Below are 22,925 nucleotides of genomic sequence, written 5' to 3'. Positions count from 1 at the left end.
CACTTTTAACTCAAAGTTAATCTTAAAAACTTTTTCATATTGTTGGGATGCCTAAATTCACTGGTAGCGCATACAATGATTGATTTTAATTTTTAGTGTTTCATTTTTTATTTATTTAGACACTACAATGTAGTATTTTAAAATTGGCCATACCGTTCCAGCTACAGCCATTACACAGCCATCTCCTCCAGTCATTTTAGAATGGATATCAAAGACTATAAATTATTATAGGGAGCGACATCTTCTGACAAATACAGACTGTACCAGCCAGACAGTGAAGGATGATTCACTGAATAATTCTGCTTTATAGGATTGACTTAGACTATAAATCAGCCAGTGTCCTTACTATGTAAACATTTGTCTTGCTAACATATACAATAATTTATTCATCAAAGTATTACACATACCATGCAATTTGATAATGTTTGTCATATGTGCATTTGCAGTAAAATATGTACTTTGAGAGAGGAGAATGGGCTGTTTTATTAAACCGTTTTTCCTTGCCACAGTCTCCTTTGGCTTTCTCAAGGGAATGGTTTTCTGTAAAGGTGCTTTGAAGCACCGTATTGCGTTATACAAATGAACTTGATTTGACTCATCGTTCTTTCATGTTTGCGACTAGTCTCACCAAGAGACGAAGACCGCATATAGATGCAAAGCCCCGGATCTCAGTCAGTTTGATATGCTTGAAATCTAATTGACCTGCCTTCAGGTGAGCACCTCAAATAAACTGGAGAGCAACGATGAATGGCAGCCAATAAAAATGTGAGAGGAAAAAGTAAAAGATGAAGATGGAGTAATGGCAAAAGGGAACTAAACCAAAATCAAAGCGTGTTTCCCCAAACACTATCTTATCCATATTTTTAATAATCTTTTTGATGATAAGTGCATAAACAACAAGCTATGCTGTTTGTTGAATCCTGAATCATGAAATGTGTCACGGTTTTTACCAAAATATTAATCAGCACAACTGTTTTCAGCAGTCATAAAGACATTTTCAGTTGAAATGACTTTTAAAACAGTCATTTCAACTAAAAATTCAGCTCTGCTGTTACAGGAATAAATTACATTCTAAAATATACAGTTGATATTTAGAATATTTAAATATTTAGATATTTAGAAGGTCAAAAGTTTACATCCCTCTTTCAGAATCTGCAAAATGTTAATTATTTTACCAAAATAAAAGGGATCATACAAAATGCATGTTATTGTTTATTTAGTACTGACCTGAATGAGATATTTCACATAAAAAAAAATGTTTAAATATAGTCCACAAGAGAAAATTGTAGTTGAATTTATAAAAATAACCCCATTCAAAAATGTACATCCCCTTGATTCTTAATACTGAGTTGTTACCTGAATGATCCACAGCTGTTTTTTTGTTTAGTGATAGTTGTTCATGAGTCCCTTGTTTATCCTGAACAGTTAAACTGCCCATTGAGGACAACTGAGGGACTCATATGCAACTGTTACAAAAGGTTCAAACACTCACTGATGCTCCAAAAGGGAAAAACTAATGCATTAAGTGCCAGGGTAAAAACTTTTTGAATTTAAAGATCAGGGTAATTTTAACTTATTTTGTCTTCTGGGAAACATGTAAGTATTTTCTGTAGCCTCTGAAGGGCAGTACTAAATTTAAAAAATATGATATTTAGGCAAAATAAGAAAAATGTACACATCTCCTTTCTGTTCAAAAGTTTTCACCCCCAGCTCTTAAGGCATTGTTTTTGTTTCTTGTAAAGCATCAGTGAGTGTTTGAACCTTCTGTAATAGTTGCATATGAGTCCCTCAGTTGTCCTCAATGTGAAAAGATGGAAGTCAAAATCATACAGTCATTGTTGGAAAGAGTTCAAATGCACAAAAATGCTGTAAAACCAAAGAATTTGTGGGACCTGAAGGATTTTTCTGAAGAACAGCAGGCAGTTTAACTGTTCAGGACAAACAAGGGACTTGAACAACTATCACAATCACAGGGTCATTTTTAGAAATGCAACTATGTCTATAATTTTATCTTATGGACTATATGTAAACATATTTTATGTGAAATATTGTATTCAGGTCAGTACTAAATAAACAATAACATGCATTTTGTATGATGTCTTTTATTTTGTTAAAATCACATTTTGCGGATTCAGAAAGGGGGATGTAAACTTTTGACCTCAACTGTAATCACATAGCAAAAAAGTGTTTTCAAATTTTAATATTTCACAATGTTGCTGTTTTTTGTTTTGTTTAGTTTTGTTTTGTTTAGTTTTTTTGAATGAAACTTTGTAAAAACGTAAAACAATTACAATGGATGGGTGGAAAAATATTAAAGACCCCAAACTTTTGAAAGGTAGTGTAGTCTGCAAGTGGTTGGGTAAAGTGAGAGCACCATACCCTAATGTCCTCAACACAACAAAAAATAAACAAGAACAAGAGTTCTTGGCTATGATGTCTTAAAATATTGCCTCTGTAGGCAGCTCTCTAGGTTTTGGAACAGAGCCATAATGTCATATTCCTGTGCCCCCAAACTGTTGCGCTTTTCCCAAAAATAGCGAGCTCATCCCATGCAGCAAACTTCCCCCAGGGGCTTTAAAAAGAAAGGGTCAAATCTCAGTGACACCAGTGTCATATCACATTATTGCCAACTAACGCGTCCTGTTAGAGTGCATTAGATCTCGTAAGAAGCAAAGAACCGTCGGAGATGTAGCTTGGTGGGTCATGCACAAGCAGAGACATATTGTGCAGTGTTAATGTGAAGACCAGAGTTTGAATCCGGCTTTTTTAAAGAAGTTTATATTTTACTTCTTTCATCACTGAAATGAAAAGAAAGAAAGCAAAGAAAGACAGAAAGAGTTGGGCCTGACTTTTAGACCTGAGCATTTGTTTTGACATTTTAAATCATTTGTCATATTTGATCAGTTTAAGATGGACAGTTTAAGACTTTGATTTGACTGTTGATTGATAAGAGTCTTTTATGGATGTCCAGGGGTTTAGTAATGCTAAGGTTACCATACAAACGAGCCATTTCAACAGCACATACTCAGGTATTGTTCAAGGCTGAGATTTATTACAGAAAACAGACACTGGGCAGTCAAGAGCTGTACCGCATCTCACGACACTGAAATGGAGACTCGCTGTAAGCAAACAGACTGAGAGAGAGACGAGGAAACACACAGATGGGCCGAGACAGACGGTGAGATGAAAAGGTAGCTCCCACACCTGTTTTTCACCAAGCTAGACAAGAAAAGAGAAGAGAAATCCTCACATACACCTGCACGGCTCTTGATATTTTCCTGCATGCGTTTGGCATAAGCAGTTCATTTTTCCCTAGATATTCTTCAAGTTTAACGACTCCATAATTACCCCCACACGCAACTTCACAAAGCGATCCAGGAGGCTGAAGCAGCGCGCTGCTTTGAACTTATCGCTTACAGGTGTTATCAAGGGAACGTACTGCGGCCCACTCCATTTCGCTCCGATTTATCTGCAAACCACAGGTGCCCAGTCACCATGGGAACTACTGCACTTCTAAAGAGGTTACCCAAAAATGATTCAGTCCAGCTGAAAACCCAGCCGACTGTGATTCTCCAGCTGGCCGGTGTGTGCTTGCTACTACTGACTTTCAGATGGTCACTCTCATAGAGATTTTGAGAGGACTCACAGCATGTGTTCTTCTGCGTTACCTGCGTTATTTTAACGCTTATAGTTTTGGTGCTCAATCACTGTCTTTGTGTACGCTCAAGGCCAAATTTGCTTTCCACCATAATTCCCATGTGCTCCTTCACCATGCAATTCCACTTGCTCTTTATAGCTCTCCTACATAAAAAATCAGAAATTAGATCGTTTAATAGAGCGTCTCAACTGATTTGCCTAGACAGCAATGTGAGATTAAATGGAGAGCAAATAAAGACTTTTCTTCAGACTTTTGCTCATATTTTTCACCTCACCTGAGAAAGACAGCCTATTCATTTATAGAGATGTTCAAAATCCAATAGTCATTGAGTTTTCTGAAAGTTTCAGCAACAAGTCAGTTTCAAAAGGATAGTTCACCTAAAAAGAAAAGGTTGCTCTATACTTGACTTTCTTTCATCTTTGGAACACATGAGGGTGAGTAAACGAAGATAGAATTTTTATTTTTGGATGAACTATTCTTTTTTAAGAGACTTGGTCCACCAGAACAACTTTTCCAAGCTTCAAATTCAATATGGTTTTAAGAAACGGTCACAAGACTAATATCAAACCCCATTCTTTCATCTTCGAATTCAAAAATATTTTAATATTTAATATTAAACTTACACATACATATTTCAGAAAAAAATCAGAAAACCTCCTTTCGTTAGTTATGGCTCTAACGTGTTGCAATGGAAATTGTATTTGTAAGATGAATTTGTTTACATATTCTGATAAGAAGGAATGCTTTCACACAGCGTGTGTGTCGATATGACTATACCAGTCTATGACAAGTTATATGACTATAGCTTTTAACTATACCAGTCAAAAGTTTTTGAACATTAAGATTTTTAATATTTTTTTTAAAGACATCTCTTCTGCTCACCAAGCCTGCATTTATTTAATCCAAAATACAGCAAAAGCAGTAAAATTGTGAAATATTTTTACTATTTAAAATAACTGTTTTATATTTGAATATATTTTAAAATGTAATTTATTCCTATGATCAAAACTAAATTTTCAGTATCATTACTCCAGTCTTCAGTGTCACATTTGAAATCATTCTAATATGCCGATTTGCTGTTCAAGAAGCATTTTTATTATTTTTATTATCAATTTTCAAAACAGGTGAATATTTTTTTTCAGGATTCTTTGATGAATAGATCCAGAGATCAGCATTTATCTGAAATAAAAAAGCTTTTTACACACATTATACACTATTCGAAAGCATGGAATCAGTGTAATTATTATTATTATTTATTTTATTTTATATATATATATATATATTTTTTTTTTTATAGAAATTAATACTTTTATTTAGCAAGGATGCTAAATAAAAGATTAAAAGTGAAGATAAAGACATTTATAATGTTACAAAAGATGTCTATTTCAGATAAATGCTGTTCTTCTGAACCCGTCAAAGAAACCTGAAAAAATTCTACTCAGCTGTTTTCAACATAATTATAATAATAAATGTTTTTTTGAGCAGCAAATCAGAATATTACAATGATTTCTCAAGGATCATGTGCCTGGAGTATTTTTAGATGATGCTAAAAATTCAGCTTTGAAATCACAGGAATAAATGACATTTTAAAATATATACGAATAGAAAACTGTTATTTTAAATAGTAAAAATATTTCACATTTTTACTGTTTTTGCTGTACTTTGAATCAAATAAATGCAGGCTTGGTGAGCAGAAGAGACTTCTTTAAAAAAAATAAATAAAAAATTTGTATATATAATAAGTGTATTAGCAACCAATAGGCTTTCGGCGTTTTGTGTTAGTAAATTATCACTGTGTGTCAAGCCTCAAGGGATGTTCAGATGGGGTCTGACAATTTATTCTGTTTGCGAAGTCTTATATATAATATTTAATCTAATCTTCATTTAATCTATTATCAAAATAATCATTAGTTGCAGCCCAACAAGCTGTGACTTGATGGCTGTAGCGGTGGTGGTTTAAAAGGGATGAATTTAGAGACACAACTTCTCAGACAGGGGCCTTGCCACGCTGAGAGTACTGCACACTAAAGCACAGCATGCTAAAATCCACTCCAAGAAGATGTCTCCAAAATTCCCTTTAAACCACCACTGCTACACAAATATTCAAGCTAAATATTCTGTCTCTACTAGTAATTTCACAGTTGTCTCCTCTAGAGTTTCACAAGAGATCTTAACTGTTTAGTTTGATCAAGACACCATCAAGTCTACAATCAAACATCTAAGATTCCAATATGAACTCAAATTTCTCAAATTCTCTCAAGATCAGATTTTTTATCTCTACACATTTACACATTTGCTTAAATGAAACATAAAGGAGAATTCAATTAAGCATTTTGAGCTAAAAAAAAAACAGCAACCTTTTCCTCCATAACTCGTAACTGTTTCTTTCTGCAAATTTGGAGCTGCAGTTAAAGTCTATAAGCAAAATGGCTTTACTGAGGTTATTTAACCTGAGCGATTAAACACAACAATGTGGTTCATCATGCTAGAGTTGATTATTGCAGTTATTTTGGAAGTTTGAAGGCTTTGAAGATCTTGGAAATAACTTTTGTTTTGTTTGGCGGCCTTGTGTGTCGCTCGGATGATGTGTGACTTATGATTCCCCCATTTTCCCCGCTCACTGTCTCCCCCCTTCTGTGCTCACAACCCTCCTTTGCTTTGTTTGTTATGTTGGACACCGATATGATAAATCTTCGCAAATGTCACTGACCAACCCATTGTGAACGCAGATGCAGGAGATCAAGAGGGAAGATGAGAGAGAGCGTAACAGAGGAAAGGGATGAGTAGAAAGAAAGATGAAAAATGAGAATGAGTGAGAGGAGCTTGAATGAGGGATTGTGCAGGAGTTGCACTGTTTGCCTGAGTGGATCAGTCCTGAAACAGAGCTAACTGCTGCCCTCCAGCCCGAAGACCTGCCAACTCGCACTCGCAGAGGACAGAGAAAGGCAACAGGATCGCTTGTGCGTGTGAGTGTGTGGTTTGCAGTTCTTGTTTGTGTGCGCTCTTGTCTGCTGGCCTGCCACAGGTGTCTGCTCTGTGTACACGGCAGATAAAGGAGAAAGGGCGAGTGTGGTGAGTGATAAATTGCGCTTGTTACGGGGTGATTTGTCACTCTTTTTCCCACAGTCTGACTGCGTCCTCTCCCGTCTTTCCACCTTTGATGGTGGACAATAAAGTGCCACTGCAGATTTTCTCTTTCTCATTCACTCATCTGAAAAAGGATGTGAAATCATAATCGCAGTATGAGTAGCTGTGTGCGTGCATATATTTGTGCGTGTTAAAACGTTTTCTCACAGAAATCATGATTCATGACTGAGCTAACACTTGTTAACACTTGTCATTTTTTTTTGTCTGCATCTGTTCATTTAAATATACATAGAATAATGCCATTTATACGCACCATTGCTTAAATATAACTCTATTATGGTTCCATGATAATATAATATATTATAATATAATATAATATAATATAATATAATATAATATAATATAATATAATATAATATAATTCACCAAGCCTGCATTTATTGATTAAGTACAGCAAAAACAGTAAAAATTTGAAATATGTTTACTATTTAAAATAACCGTTTTCTATTTGAATATATTTTAACATTTAATTTTTTCCTGTGATTACGAAGCTAAATTTTTAGGATCATTACTCCAGTCACATGATCCTTCAGAAATCATTCCAATATTCTGATTTGCTGCTCAAAACCATTTATTATTATTATGTTGGAAACAGATTAGTAGATTTTTTTTTTCAGGTTTCTTTGATAAATAGAAAATTATACTTATACTGGCTTTTGAATGGTATAGTGTATAATGTTACAAAGAGCTTTTTATATCAGATAAATGCTGATCTTTGGATCTTTTTATTTATCAAAGAATCCTGAAAATGTACTCAACTGTTTTAAATAATAATAATAATAATAATAATAATAATAATAATAATAATAATAAACGCTTACCGAACAGCGAATCAGCATATTAGAATGATTTCTGAAGGATCATGTGACACTGAAGACTGGAGTAATGATTCAAAAAATTTAGCTTTGATGACTGGAGTAAATTACATTTTTTTTTAAAATATATTCAAATATAAAGTAGTTACTTTAAATAGTAAAAATATTTCACAATATTACTGCTTTTGCTGTATTTTGGATCTAATAAATGCAGGCTTGGTGAGCAGAAAATACTTCTTTAAAAAAATTTACAAATCTTACTGTTCAAAAACTTTTGACTGGTAGAGTAATTTAAGAGAATGTTTGAATTATTTTAATTACTTTAAAATTTTTGTGGGGATAAAGTCAAAAATGTCAGATTGATTCAACGGTTTTGATATTATGAAGAAAAACCTTATTACAAGAATGAAATTCCTGAAAAGACAACATAATTGTGTAGTTTGACATAATTGCTTATTATTATTTCTCAAAAATATTTCATTTTTATTAAACCAGGCCTTTCCAAATTCAGGTTCGCAGTTGGTGAAAACATAATAAGAAAGTCAAAAATGTCAGGTTTCTTTAAATGCTCTGACATTATGAAGAAAAAAAAAACATCCTTATTACAAGAATGAAATTCTTGAAAAGACAACATGATTGTGTAGTTTGACATAATTGCTTATTATTATTTCTCAAAAATATTTAATTTTTATTAAACCAGGCCTTTCCAAATTTAAGTTCGCAGTTGGTGAAAACATAATAAGAAAGTCAAAAATGTCAGGATTATTTAATTGCTCTGACATTATGAAGAAGAAAAAAAAAAACATCCTTATTAAAGAATGAAATTCTTGAAAAGAAAACATGATAATGTAGTTTGACATAATTGTTTATTATTATTTCTCAAAAATATTTTTTTTATTAAACCAGGCATATTCAGGTCCACAGTTGATGAAAAGATAATAAGAAAGTCAAAATGTCAGGTTGATTTAACTGTTCTGATATTATGAAGAAAAATCCTCATTACAGAATGAAAGTCTTGTAAAGCCAGGCTTTCCCAAATTCGGGTTCACAGTTGATGAAAAGATAATTTAACAATATAAAATTAAAATAAATACTTACACATCAAAATAAAGCACTTACTAAAAAAAGATTAAATATTTGTTTCCCAGCATGTCATGTGACTGAAAATTAACTGGAAACAAAGCAATGAACATGCGAAGGTGCTGTTAAATTATTCAAATAAATTTTGAATTCTCATGTCGTACTTCAAGAAAATGTTTTAGGCTTATCCTTGAATTTTAAGCAATTAACATTCATCATTATTAAAAAGAGGATATGAATAAATGTGCCTGTTTGAGGACATTTTACCCAGCTGTAAGAATGAGCACTTGTTCATAATAATTAGTGAAAGAGAGCCATTACATCTGGAGTGTATGTGTGTGTATGTGTGTATATGTGTGTGTGTTTTACATAGCAGGGCTGGATGGTATCATAGACACAGAAAGAGGAATTGATTAAATTAGTCACTGTAGACATGACATGGAGAGCCCCGATGACACAGTTCCACTCCGGCACAGCAGTTCCTTTGACTGTTGGCTGCACACGAGTGCGGATGGCATGGGGTGGTAAAATGTCCAGAATATATCAGCTGGCCTTGCTCCCAATCACAAACCCAGCATGTGCTTGATAGGTTGATCATGTATCTGAATCCCTTTCTCTGCTTGTTGTGTCATCACCACGGTCAGCCAAATGAAGAGAAAAACACTGCAGCTCGATGTTGTATACATTATATTCATAATATATAAACAATGACATCACTAGCTATATAAAATTAACAAAATCTTCAATTTCATGATGATTTTATAGTTTATAGGGCTTTTATTTTGTAGTAAACTTAGTGTAGTCTAGTTTCACAGTCTAGATGAGATGGATATTAATAACATCTCAGCTTTAAACGTCATTGGTGAAAACAGTGTTAGCTTCATCAGTGGAAAATATTTATATTATATATTTATTATACTGAAATATTGAAATGATTAAATAAAGATTTTTGTGTTCATTTAGTGCTAGAAAATGTGCAAAGTCTTGGCATTTTACTTTTTTAAACATATTTTTAAAGGAAAAGTCCACTTCCAGAACAACAATTTACAAATAATGTGCTCACCCCCTTGTCATCCAAGATTTTCATGTCTTCCTTTCTTCAGTCGTAAAGAAATTATGTTTTTTGAGGAAAACAATTCAGCATTTTTCTCCATATAATGGACGTCAATGGTGCCCCGATTTTGAACTTCCAAAATGCAGTTTAGGTGCGGCTTCAAATGATCCCAGATGCGGTTGTAAACAATCCCAGCCAAGAAAGAAGGGTCTTATTTAGTGTAACGATCGGTTATTTTAATAAAAATAATACAATTTTTATATATATATATATATATATATATATATTTAAATTTTTAATTTATATACAATTTTTAATGCCAAACGCTCATCTTGTCTTACTCGGCCTGGACTGTTTTGTTACGGTTCATGACAGTTAGGGTATGTCAAAAAACTCCCATCTCATGTTCTTTCTCAACTTCGAAATCGTCATATCGCTGTTTTACCTTTTTTGTTAAGGGTGTTTGATCTTCTTTGCATGTTCACTTTGCAAAGACTGGGTCGGTACTTCTGCAGCGATGTGGGATGATTTTGAAATGATTTTTGAAGTTAAGATAGAAAATATGATTGGAGTTTTTTCGACATACCCTAACTGTCTTGAACCAGAATACACAGAGTTCAATGAGAGCAAGGCAAGACGAGTGTCTGAGATTAAAAAGTATTTAAATGAATGAAAATAACCAATCATTTTGCTAGGTAAGACCCTTCTTCCACAACTGGGATCGTTTACAACCGCATCTGGGATTGTTTCAAGCCACATTTAAACTGCATTTTGGAAGTTCAAACTCGGGCACCATATTAGTCCATTATATGGAGAAAAATACAGAAATGTTTTCCTCAAAAAATATAATTTCTTTACGACTGAAGAAAGAAAGACATGATCATCTTGAATGACAAGGGGGTGAGTACATTACATGTGAATCTTTTGGAAGTGGACTTCTCCTTTAACTAATGTATTATCACATGTAACAACTACTTATCTATAATGCTTGTTTGGTTAAAATGCTGTTGAATAGCACACATAAACTGAGGTATATTTCAAGATATAGAATATTGTTTCTCACACTACAATGCATACCTGCTGCATATAGACTGTCAGTATATTCTATCTATACATAGCCTATTCATTAATTTGAAAGCCACATCAAAGCTGACCTCTTTTCAGCCACGGCTTTTAGAGTTGAAGGTTTTTAGAGCATCTCAAAGCTTCACATTTTTCTCTTTTCAATGTGGTATTTATTCTACAAGCTTCTGGTTTCGATGTATCTCTACCTTGTATTTCAATGCTCCATTTCTGAGTTTTCATTTATGTTTTCTTTTGTGTGCTCGTCTCGCTTTTGTACGACTCATGTCAGAGTTTACTTTGTGCAGAGATTGAAAATCCAGAACACAAACAGATGTGAAAGAAAGTGTCTTTGGTGACAAACATAGTTCGGAGGCAGAGGGTGTTGCCGTCTGTTAAAATAAGTGCTGCGGGTTTATGCTACAGCTGCTCATACAATACTGTTCATTAGCTCTCATACACCCCCACCCCCTTTTAAATAATAATAATAATACAAGAGGAATCATAAAAATCGCATTCAAATCGCATATCTGTGACTGCAACATCTTGCAGCAATACTCATACTAAGCTGTTACAAAAGGCTGCAAGGTATCAAGAGTATTTTTGAACAGGATCATTTGTGTAAACTGAATTATTTTGTCTTGCAGAATATAAATGCTAACCATCTTACAGATTCTATAAAGAGAATGTATGAGCAACTGTGAACTGAATACGATGGTTGTGATTCACTTTAGTTTGTTGGAATTTCATCACGGTTTCACTCCATAAAGTAACACTTTTCCCACTGTGTGTGTGTGTGTGTGTGTGTTTGTATGTGTGTGTCCTTCAGGTCGCCCCCTCCCTCCCACGCCTTCATCCAGTCTGCTCCCCCCAGCCCCTCCTCCCCCTTCCGCCCCCCTGCACCAGGCCGCCACCTCCATCAGGGAGTGTCAGATGCCCCTTTTGGACAGCGGCTCATCCCATGCCATACTGGACCCCCCTCCCGACGACGAGTTCTCCCCCAACTCCTACCTGCTCCGCGCACAGCCCCCCACCACCGGTAAGAGCGTCTCACTGAACTGCCGCATTCTCCATCATAACCAGCACCCTGCCGTCATCTCTCTCAGCCCCTCCCTTCACCAACACTGAACCGTCTGTCCTGCATGTGCGCGCTGTCCCGTCGCCATAACCTAGATTTTAGGAATAAGATGTAAATTAGATTAGATTTTCTTTGAAAATTGCATAAAACTGTTCATAATACTTTTAGCAACTATTATGGGATGAATTTCCAATTAAAAAAAAAAATGAATTTATTTAAAGGGATTGTATTGGATCATGAAAAGCGAACAATTATATTATTGCTTAATATTAATTTTGGTTACATAAAAGCAGTCATTTTAAAGGTTGGGAAAATATGAAAAATATTTTCCTTTTAAAATAAAATGATTAATCATGCACAGCCTTTATGTTTAAAAAACATAAGTTCAATTTAGGATTTCTTGTGTTGCAACAAGCAATTTTATGTATTTTCCACCTTTGAATTAGACAAATTATATGCATTGAATATTTTGGTAGTTGGAAAAATAGCATCCAGTATTTATTTACTTTTCGTTTATTTAGTGAGAGTCCAGCATATTGGATGTATTAATTAAATGGTATAAATTTCTAAATTTCTGTGCTTACAGATTGGAAGCCATGTGGGAACCCAACACAGTATCAATTTTTTTTTTTTTTTTTTTTTCTAAACTAAACTAAACTAAACTAAACTAAAATAACAAAATAAAATAAAATTGCTGTGCACAAAATGATTAATATGACCAAGTCTTGATGTTTTTTTTTTTTTTTTTTTTCACAATTTTACAAATACATTTTGTAAAATGTTTTCTTTCATTTTAACGATTTCATTCTCCATTCAGTGGATAATTAATTGCACAAACACGTTGTGTTCAGCACAATGTTTATTCTCGTTTTAAGTAAAGTCTGGGTCGTTTCTTTTCTAACTTTACATAATTTTTGCTTTTTTTTGTAAGCATAAGGGCATGTCATACAACCTGTCTGTGTTTGCATTTGCATTTGCATTCAGCATTGTTTTCCCCTGATCGCAACCCTTTATTTAGCTGAGAACCACGCCTAAGTGAACTTTTTGCTGACTTTGATCACAAATATTTAAGCGCTCAGTTAATATCATTAATTGCACCCACTCGACAGCTTTAAAAATGTAAATCATAAATACGTCAAGATTTGAAATTTTGTAAAAAGGTGCTATATTATAAAAATGACTGTTTGGGTGGGTGTTGAGTTTGTGTGCAGTTAATAGTCTGTCACGGGAAAGAGATCTGAGACGATTCCAGCCTGACACCCTCGGCCCGCCGCTGCGCTTTTTGTGTGCTTCCCCCCGTCTGTCTCTCTTGCGCACTCTTTCTTTCTCTCCTTACGCTTGCATTGACAGACTCCTGTTCTCCATAACCGTTTTGAACTAAATGTAATGCTGCTTCTACTGTTAAACTTAGATGAAACAGATCCTATTGATTACACCGATAACCTTTTTTACCTAAAATACTCCCTCTTGTATTAATATGTGCTCATTATTATTATTATAAAAACTTAGTGTTGTTGCTGTTAATCTAAATTATCTTTTTGTTACTAGCTTTGTGTGGAAAATGTAAAATATGTTTTTTTAAATTAAATCTGAAAGCTTTTACTTTGCACCACTTAAATGCTTAAAAAAGATATGTTGATACCCTTGTACATCATAGGTATTATGTGAAATATATATAATCACGCTTATTTTATTTAGTGTAAATTGGATTGGATGGTAAATTAATTTTTTCATTTGTGCGTGTATGTAAACAGAGCGTGATTGACAAGACTAATTTTTCAATCTATCTGCTGTTTTTTTCCCAATACAATTCTATAGTTCAGAGTATCATAATTATATTTTTCTTATTTGCCTGTGAAAAGTAATTAGTTTAGAATATAATACAACGTAATTCACACTTTAAAGACACCAAGAATAGATTTAGTATTGTAGTTTTCTGAAGCTTTTTGTCTTGTAAAACCTGGTTGTAAAACCCAGTGTTTTTAAACCCAGTGTTTTTTGTGCATGCATGTGTGAGAAATGGCACATCATTTCACACTAATGCAGTCAATCTTGTTGTTTTACATTTTTTTTTATATTCATATGCCATATTTTATATTTTTAGTGCATATATACATACATGTATTTTTATATTCTTATATGACATAGGTGTCATTAACAAATGTATTTAATTTCTGTCTATGTGTGTGTTTGTAACTTATGAGTTTTGATTAAATATGCTTTTTGCTCGGTTTTAGCAGCATATACATATTTTACGTTCAAAACGTAAAACGTTTTTGTGTGTGCTTAATCAAGTGTATGCTAATCTGTTGTAATACTTTAAGTAGATGCTTCACTGGCACGGCTGGAGCAACTGGATTTTTAGAATAGTTCTTTATAATTATATTCAAATCATTGTTACAACTGGGCAATTAATCAAAGAGCTTGAGATTGTAATTATTTACCACATGAATATGATAATGCTAGGCCATTTTTTATTTATTTCTACACAGAAAATAATTTATTATTAGTATACTTTATTGTATACTATTAAAAAAAAACAAAAAAAAAAACACTGCTTTCTCTTGTTTAGGATCATGGGAACGATATATTGTGCTTTGCACAACCTACCACACAAACAGTCTGTTTAGTTAAATTATGAAGGCTGTGGTGATTCCAGTTAAAATATGTTAACATTAAGCTCCGACACCTTTTTAAGTTAAGAGTGTTAATTAACTAGGAGTCTTTCAACACTCTTTGAAAACATGCAGAATGAGAAAAACCTTTGATATTTACACCAGCCGTGTTTTTATCAGTCAGCATAGCAGATATAAGACGAGTCATACAGCATGTGCTGTTCCTTTGTGAAATGGGTCATAATTTTAAAGAAGTGGAATTATAGGCCTATCTTTGTTTAAGAAAGACATGATTATATACCGCGATGTTTGCCTTTTATATTGAGTAATCCTGTCATAATGAAGGTTTATTACATGACACCAGGCAGTCATATTACTCCTCTGTGCATGTGAAACACTTGCAGATATTTAATATACGGGTGATCATGCAGAACTGTTATTCCTTTGAAAATTTATTTCACGGTCAGCTCTAAGCATGCGTGAATTATCATGGTTCGCCATCAGTATCAACAGCATCATCCCTGCGCAGGCTGTTCATGCTTAATGCTCATAATTAGGCAGATATGATAGCTGATTATTATTATTATTTTATTGTTTTAGATGATGTCTAGGAGTATGAAAAAAAATTAAAAATCACAATTCTTGTATGTTTCTGCAAACACAATAGCTGTTTATTATTATGTAATTATTAATATCAGCTAAAATGATGGCTGCACATTAAAACAACTTTTTATGTATAAATGAAACTCAAAACAAATATGTGTAATTATATACGTGACCCTGGACCACAAAATCAGTCTTAGGTAGCACGGGTATATTTGTAGCAATAGCCAACAATACGTTGTATGGGTCAAAATGATCCATTTTTTCTTTTATGCTAAAAATCATTAGGATATTAAATAAAGATCATGTTCCATGAAAATATTGTGTACATTTCCTACCGTGAATATGTCATAACTTAATGTTTTTATTAGTAATATGCATTGCTAACAGAACATTCATTACAGAACTTCAGATGCATTACAGAACTTCATTTGGACAACATTTATATATATATATATATATATATTAAAAAAACATTAAAGGAATTTGAATCATGCCTATATTTTATATATTTGCTTGAAGGCATGCATGAAAAAAAAAGTTTGAAACATAAACAGTTATGGCTAACACTTTAAAATAAGATCAGCTGTCGTATCTGCCAAAATCTCTATTATGATGCATAACATGCGATTGTGATTAAACATATTGTAATTTTTATACTGAAAATCACTGTAAAAAACACTGAAAAATGCATACATAAATACATATTATAAGCTATGAAATTCTCTTACTAATACTGAAATAATAATAATAGTAATAATGATAATAATAGTTGATACTGATATGTTATAAACATGGCTATAACAGACAAGCTGTTCAACATACATCACAGGTCTGAGGTGGCAGCAATGCTCACTGCGGCCCGTTCCTCCCACCCCTGAAGCGAGAGTAATTGGTATGCACTGATGTTCTTCTCCTCGGCGTGCATGTGTGTGTGATTATTCTGCAGTGAGACGGGTCGTGCTCGAGCCTCTCAGTCTCAGAGGTGTCATCCACGCAGGCGAGGTGTGCTCGGGAACCAGAGCTTAACGTGCGTCTGGGAGACCTGTCTTGTCAGTTCACTCGCTCTTTTTCCCGTCCCTCTCTCCCTCAGCCATTCCCTCAATCGCCCTTCCCATCAGAGTTTCAGTGGTGCTTTCGTACTTTCCTCTCCGTCCCTCCTTCCTCTGTCATCCTCTCCCTGTCGAGTCATCCTGTTCACCCAGTTTTCAGCCCTCTGTGCGGCTCGACGCACACCGCTCCTGGAAAGAGCTTCGCTCTTAGCGTGCTAATGCCGCAGATAAATTATTCATATCTAGTTTCTGTGTTGTTCTTTTCGCTATTTCTGTCTTGACTGTGGGAAAAAAATGGTAATAAGGAAATCGGTGGAAGTTTGTGTTATGCCTTGAATGTTTGAGCTCTATGTTTTCAGCCGTGAGGCGAATAAAATGGTTTCATTTGTGTCAGTCAAGTGTCTGAATAAATGATATATTAGGCGACCTAAACATTAGCAGTCTAATGAATGTAATTGTGATTTGTGAATTGTTTGGGTGGCATCTGTAATCAGAGTAGGATGTCATTACTCTCTAATTAGTGGAGGCAAGTGACTGACCAAACTGTGTGTTCCGAATATCGATGAAGGTTTTATTTTTCACTCACTTTTATAATATAGCATATTTTACAAATTAGTAAAAAGAATGACAGTTCCCCCATCAGCCATTGGTCAGGCTGATAGATAACCCCGCCCCAAACTCACACCATTGGCTGAACTGCAGTTGTTAGAGTCGTTTGGATGGCGATAATGAATATAACAGTTTTCAGAAGGACAGTTTACCCAAAAATAAAGATAAATAAAGATATTTTGAAGAATGTTGGTAACTGAACAAATTGTGTTGGGACACAATTTGTTTCTCAAAATATTTTCTTTTATGTTCCACACAAGAAAGAAATCCATAAAGATTTAAAACGACTAAGTGTGGGCAAAATTGTAATGTTTAAGTGAACGATCTTTTAAATCTACAAAGTATGCAGTCAAACCAAAATTGATTTAGACACCTTCAACATTTCTCACATTATCACTGTTTATTCGCTATAGGTTAGAAAATGGTAATAAAATATGACAAAAACTCAAAATCTTCTTGATAATGTCAGATAACTTTGATAAAAAAAAGGATTGTAATGAATTACAATCAACCAAAAATTCAGACAACTGTTAGTATGAAAATATTTACACAACTATCAATGCTTTGTTGACCAATTACCAAGCAATGCTTAATTTTGTCCGTCTGTGGTGTAGAAAGGTTCATTAGCAACTCAAGAAAAAACACTTAAGCAAAACAAGGTCAGGTCAAAGAGTCTGAATAATTTTTGGTCTCAAATTTTTATCGATTTTACTGGTAGTCCACTGTATGAAGAATTTTTAGGTCGAATATATCACCGTTTATTTTGCTATCCTCACTTAGATAAATGAACTATAGTGTCCTGCACCCACTAGTAAAAAAAAATATATTAATAATATTAATAATAAAAAATATCTGGCGTCTGAATAATTTTTGGTTTGACTGTATGTTGTATATTATCTGATATATAAAACTGGAATAGGAAAACATGTTTAAATATGACACACTTCAGCTTTAAGTCCTAGAACTAAGATGAAGAAGAAGGAAAGGCCAGCTGGTGTCCAGCACTGAGCTATTTTTGTCTATTCTGGATCTTCAGTTCTTCAATAGCACAGGAGGAAGACGTCAGCTGATCTCACTGTATCTCTCGGCATGCAGATCTGACTTTTACTGAGAATAAAACCGCTTCATATGTCAAGGCACTCTATTGTAGGAAATATGGATGCGTGGTTTCACTGTGTGTCATTTCGTTTTCATTTTGCAATTTTGCTATGCAGTTTGTACTGCGTTGTGGTTCTTGCTGTCTTAGAAAAATTTACTTTAAAAGTGTGATTTCAGGAAAAATAATTACTATTTTCTTAGTTTTAATTTTGAAATACTCTTAGTGAGTTTGTTCTGTTAAAAAATGAAGAAAACTTATTAAGCTATCACAAACAATAAAAAAGGTGGAAAAAAACAGTGAAATTAATTGGTCAGAAAGTGTGGGAACCCGGCTACAGTAGGGAATGACGTTACACTTAACATGTGAAAGCTTGAGAAGTTGTTATCAAAGGGTGTTAATAAGCACAATATCAGAATAGCTGTTAGTGCTTGCCAAACTGATGTACGTCATGTGTGTATGTGTTTGTGTCTATAATAATAAGCCTGTAAGGCTTATCGAGTCACAATTTATCACCATAACTAGTAGTTTTACAGTTTTACTTTAGTTGTGTTCAATAATTGAACGTTCTGTTTTGCACTGATGCCACTGATGTTCATTGAGTTCCAAATATAGAAAGAAAAATAATTAAATGTGATCATGTTCCAGTCAAAAAAAAAGAAAGAAAAGAAAAAAGAAAAGAACAGAAGCATTACCACATGATAATACACAGTAACATTCAAAAGCTTTTTTTTTAATTGTTTTTGACATTTTAACATCTTAAGCTCACCAAGGCTGCATTTATTTAATAAAAAATACTCTGTTACCTGTAATATTGTGAAATACTATTATAATTAAAATGAAAAAGAACTGTTATTTTATTATTTAAGATGTAATGTGATTCCTGTGACGGCAAAGCTGCCCTAGTAAAAAAGTAATAGATTGAAAATGCATTTATTTCATTCTAAATATAGTTCAAATCTATTAACGTATTTACTGACATATCACCCAAGACTTACTGATATTAAAATTGTAATTAAAATTTATTTAAAGTACTACCTATGCCCAATGCACATTTCTTAATATTAAGTCTAAAATATGTTTTAATGTCACTATGGATGAGGATTGCATGATTTTAAATAATATTGCTTTTTAAACGCATAGCATTTAAAGTGTACCTAAAGTATACTTGCAGTCGTTTCATTTTAGCACAATCAAATATACTTAAGCACATCTTTAGTTGGACTTCAGCACTACTTCCGCACAATTAAAGTGCATTAAGTACAAAATTAGTTATTCCAATTTAGCAGATGTTAAATATAACAGTTTAGTATAATAAAAGTACAATTGCAGGGTATTTTTATGAAGTACATAAAATATGTAAAGGTATCTGTACTTTCCTTTGTGATTATATTTTAAAATGTAATTTATTCCTGTGATGGCAAAGCTGAGTCTTCAGTGTTCTGAAGTCTTATTATTATCAACATAATATTTTTAATACGTTTTTGGATTCTTTGATGACTAGAAAGTTCAAAAGAACAACATTTATTTGAAACAGAAATCTTTTGTAACATTATAAACTGTCACATCTGATCAGTTTAACGCGTCCTTTTAGAAAAAAAAGAAAACCTTACTGACCACAAGCGAGTTTAGTGTATAAACCATTTGTGGTTGAATTTCCAGGAAATTCATTACTCATATCATGACATGCTGTAAAATTTTGGTTGTACTGCCCACCCGTTGGGCAATGTTTCTGGCTCAGCTCTGAAAGCAGTGTGTCTCATAACTTTGCATTGCGGTTGCACATTTTTATGTGTTTTTTTAATTACTTTCAGATATTTTTGAATATGCTCTGTGGTCACGTGTTCTGTGTTCATACCTTCGCATGACAGTGTGAACATGTTGTTGACAAGGTTCCCAAACTCCCACTCAGTGAAGCTCTGAAATATTGTTGGTTGTCATATACGTCTAGCCAGATCTGTCGAGCGAGGCAGAAAAGAAAAAAAAAAAATGGCGGTTGGTGTGTGAAGAATTAGTCTGAGGATGGATGAAAGACAGAAGGTGTTTGGCCACCAATCATGACACCTCATTGCTCTCTTCTTCTCTTTCTCTTTCCCTCTCTTTCTGTAAACACTCAACTCTATAGCACGGAGCTCAATTACCCCCGCTCTGTCTCCAGGCTCCTCCTGCCACATTTAGATTGTGTCTTTTATCATTCCAAATTGACATTTATGCTTTTACTCCTATTGTTTTTCCACCGTTCCCACCGCTCATGTTGGGCAATTTATTTTAATCCCTGTCATGGCATGGCCTATAGCCTAGCAAAGCTTGGCTGCAGTAATTTCACCATTGCCATGCGCTGGAAACAAGAAGCCGCCACGCAGAGCTGTTGTCCCACGTCTCTTCCTCCATTCCTCCGCCTGTCTCACCAGCACCAGCTCATTTTTTCTGGCCCATTCACTCTTTGTCGCATCTGTCTTTCTTTTCCTATTTTACACTATTTTTACTAATAATGTAGCTCAAGTTAAAGCTGGTGTAACTGTTCAACTTATTGTCTGTATTGCAAGCAAAAAAGACCCACCTTGGCTGCTTTTGTCCTAGTTCTTTGAGATTAGGATTCTGAATGTTCTGCTATTGTGGCTTGTACAATGTATTTATTATTTGATTTTTTTTACCCTCTAGGGTAGATTGATATATCAGTTCTAAAAAAAAAAAAAATTGTCTCTTACAGGAACTGTTTTTATTTGCAAAAACAAGTGATGGCAGTTGCTGATAGATTTTATTTTATTTTATTTTATTTTATTTTATTTTATTTTATTTTATTTTATTTTAATTTTTTAATTTAATTTAATTTAATTGTGGCTTTTTACTTTTGAATGTATTTGTATATATATATATATATATATATATATATAAACATAAGCCTGGTAAATTATATGAATCTCAGACATGAGTATGGTATATCTTTCTATAATATACACAGTGCTACTTAAAAAACAAGTTTAAAAAGATCTGATTGTTACAATATAATTTGCAGATTATGTAGATATTTCTTTTGTTCCTGGTTCTGTACACCTTTTGACTATATCTGTATATTTTAAAAACCATAAACATGGTAAATTATATGAATCTAAAACATGAGTATGGTATATCTTTCTATAATATACACAATACTATTTAAAAAAATGTTTAAAAAGCTGCCCTAGTGCAAAATGCATATACGAAAATGCATTTAAATACATTTATTTCATGCACAATATTTACATTTACATATTATGTTCTTAAAAATACCCTGCAATTGTACTTTTAGTATACTTAACTGGTATATTTAAAGTCTGCTAAACTGGAACAACTAATTGTGTACTTAATGCACTCTTTGTCGTATTTGTTTTGCTCTTTCTGTTTCTATTTTACATTATTTTTACTAATACTGTAGCTTGAGTTAAAGCTGGTGTATTTTTTTAACTGCACAGTCAACGCTGGATAAAATATAATTGAATTAAATAAAAATAATATATTGATATTTAATATTAATATATTTTCTGTCCAATTTTATGGTTGACTTTTAGTAAAAGTGTGGTTTTTTTATTGGCTTGTATTTTTTAAATGTAGTATTATTAAAATTATTTAATTAGAGTTAAGACGTTTCACAAAAATGATTTTATATTATTAAAATAACAATAATTATTAAAATCATTTTCGATTTTGGTGCATCCAGAATTTTCGGTTCCAATTTTGGCCCAGAATTTTCATTTTGGTGCATCCCAAATATAAAATATAAATTAAAATAATAAATAAATAAATAAATAAAAATTATAATAAAAATAATAATAAATTGTGGGCAAATAAATGATAATAATAAACTAAATAAAATAATAAAATAAACAATAGCAGACCCAAAACTATTTTGAAAATGGTCTAAATCTGATTGTTACAATGTAATTTATGTATTTATTTACTTTAATGTAAAAGTAACCGAAAATAACTGGATAATCTGTGTGTGTGTGTGTGTGTGTATGGGGGCGGGGCAAGAGACACACCTTCTACGTTATTCCTTTTGATATATGCATGCTCGCGGCTTCCTCTGTTGGTTGTGTAACCAGACAGAGGAAGCCGAATAAATGATATCTTCCACTATATCTTTACAGCAGTTTCTCATTGATATGTCTTTATGTAAGTGTGTCTTTTTGTTTTGATTTTTTACGAAGGACATGCTGGCAGGAAGAGCAGGAAGTTTCGATTTAGGCAAAAAGGCCTTTTCTGAACCCACATAGTGTCGCTTTCCCTGTGTTGCTTGTCGACTATTTTGTCTGCCTCCGCCGCTCGCTCGCTGAATCAAAACTCAATTATTCATAAACACTGCTAAATGGTGAAGAACGGAAAGCTGAGGGAGAAAGAAACACAGCCTTGTGAAAAGAGAAAGTGATGGAGGCTGGTGGGAAATAAATGAATGTCAGTAACGGAGGACAGAATAGCTTCACAGCTGTTTCGTGTCCCAATAAATCGAGCGTTATGAAGCCCGTTTTGTAAGCGGAAGTTTGGAGAGGGAACGAGCTGCAGGAGCGCACAATCTGTGACCTTGTGTCATGAAAGAGTTTCTTTCCCTGCACAAAATAAAGCGTCTTTAGTTCGTTTTACAGAACTCGATCATAAACCACACCAGGGTGAAATTTTGTTATTGTCTGTATTGCAAGTGAAGAACACCCACCTTGGCTGCTTTTGTGTAGTACTGTCTAGGATTCTGAATGTCCTTCTGTTGTGGCTTTTACAGTTTATTTATTATTTGATTTTTTACCCTGTAGGGTAGGCTGATGTATCAATTCTAAAAATAATAATAATAATTGGCACTTACAAGAACTATTTTTATGTGCAAAAATGAGTGATGGCAGTTTCTGATTATGCTTATTTTATTTTATTTTATTTTATTTTATTTTATTTTATTCACTGTCACATGATCCTTTAGAAATCATTGTACAGTGCTGGTTTGTTCTTATAAGTGTTGAACTCAGCTGTTAGTATTATGATGAAACTGAGATACATTTGATGAATAAAAGTTCAAAAGAACCAATGTTATTTA

At 33.5% G+C, this 22,925-nt stretch overlaps 1 protein-coding gene across 1 annotated transcript in view; it reads left to right on the top strand.

Moving 5' to 3' along the window:
* The window catches only part of tenm2b (teneurin transmembrane protein 2b), a 307,726-nt gene that overhangs the window by 197,682 nt on the left and 87,119 nt on the right, over positions 1-22,925 (top strand). The window contains 1 exon segment of the mRNA XM_051093879.1: positions 11,646-11,855. Within this exon segment, the coding sequence (XP_050949836.1) occupies positions 11,646-11,855 (210 nt within the window).

The sequence above is a fragment of the Labeo rohita genome, chromosome 21, assembly GCF_022985175.1.
Source record: "Labeo rohita strain BAU-BD-2019 chromosome 21, IGBB_LRoh.1.0, whole genome shotgun sequence".
In the NCBI taxonomy this organism is placed as follows: Eukaryota; Metazoa; Chordata; class Actinopteri; order Cypriniformes; family Cyprinidae; genus Labeo; species Labeo rohita.
The sequence above is the reverse complement of the archived record's forward strand: the minus strand, read 5'-3'. Positions and strand labels throughout refer to the sequence as shown.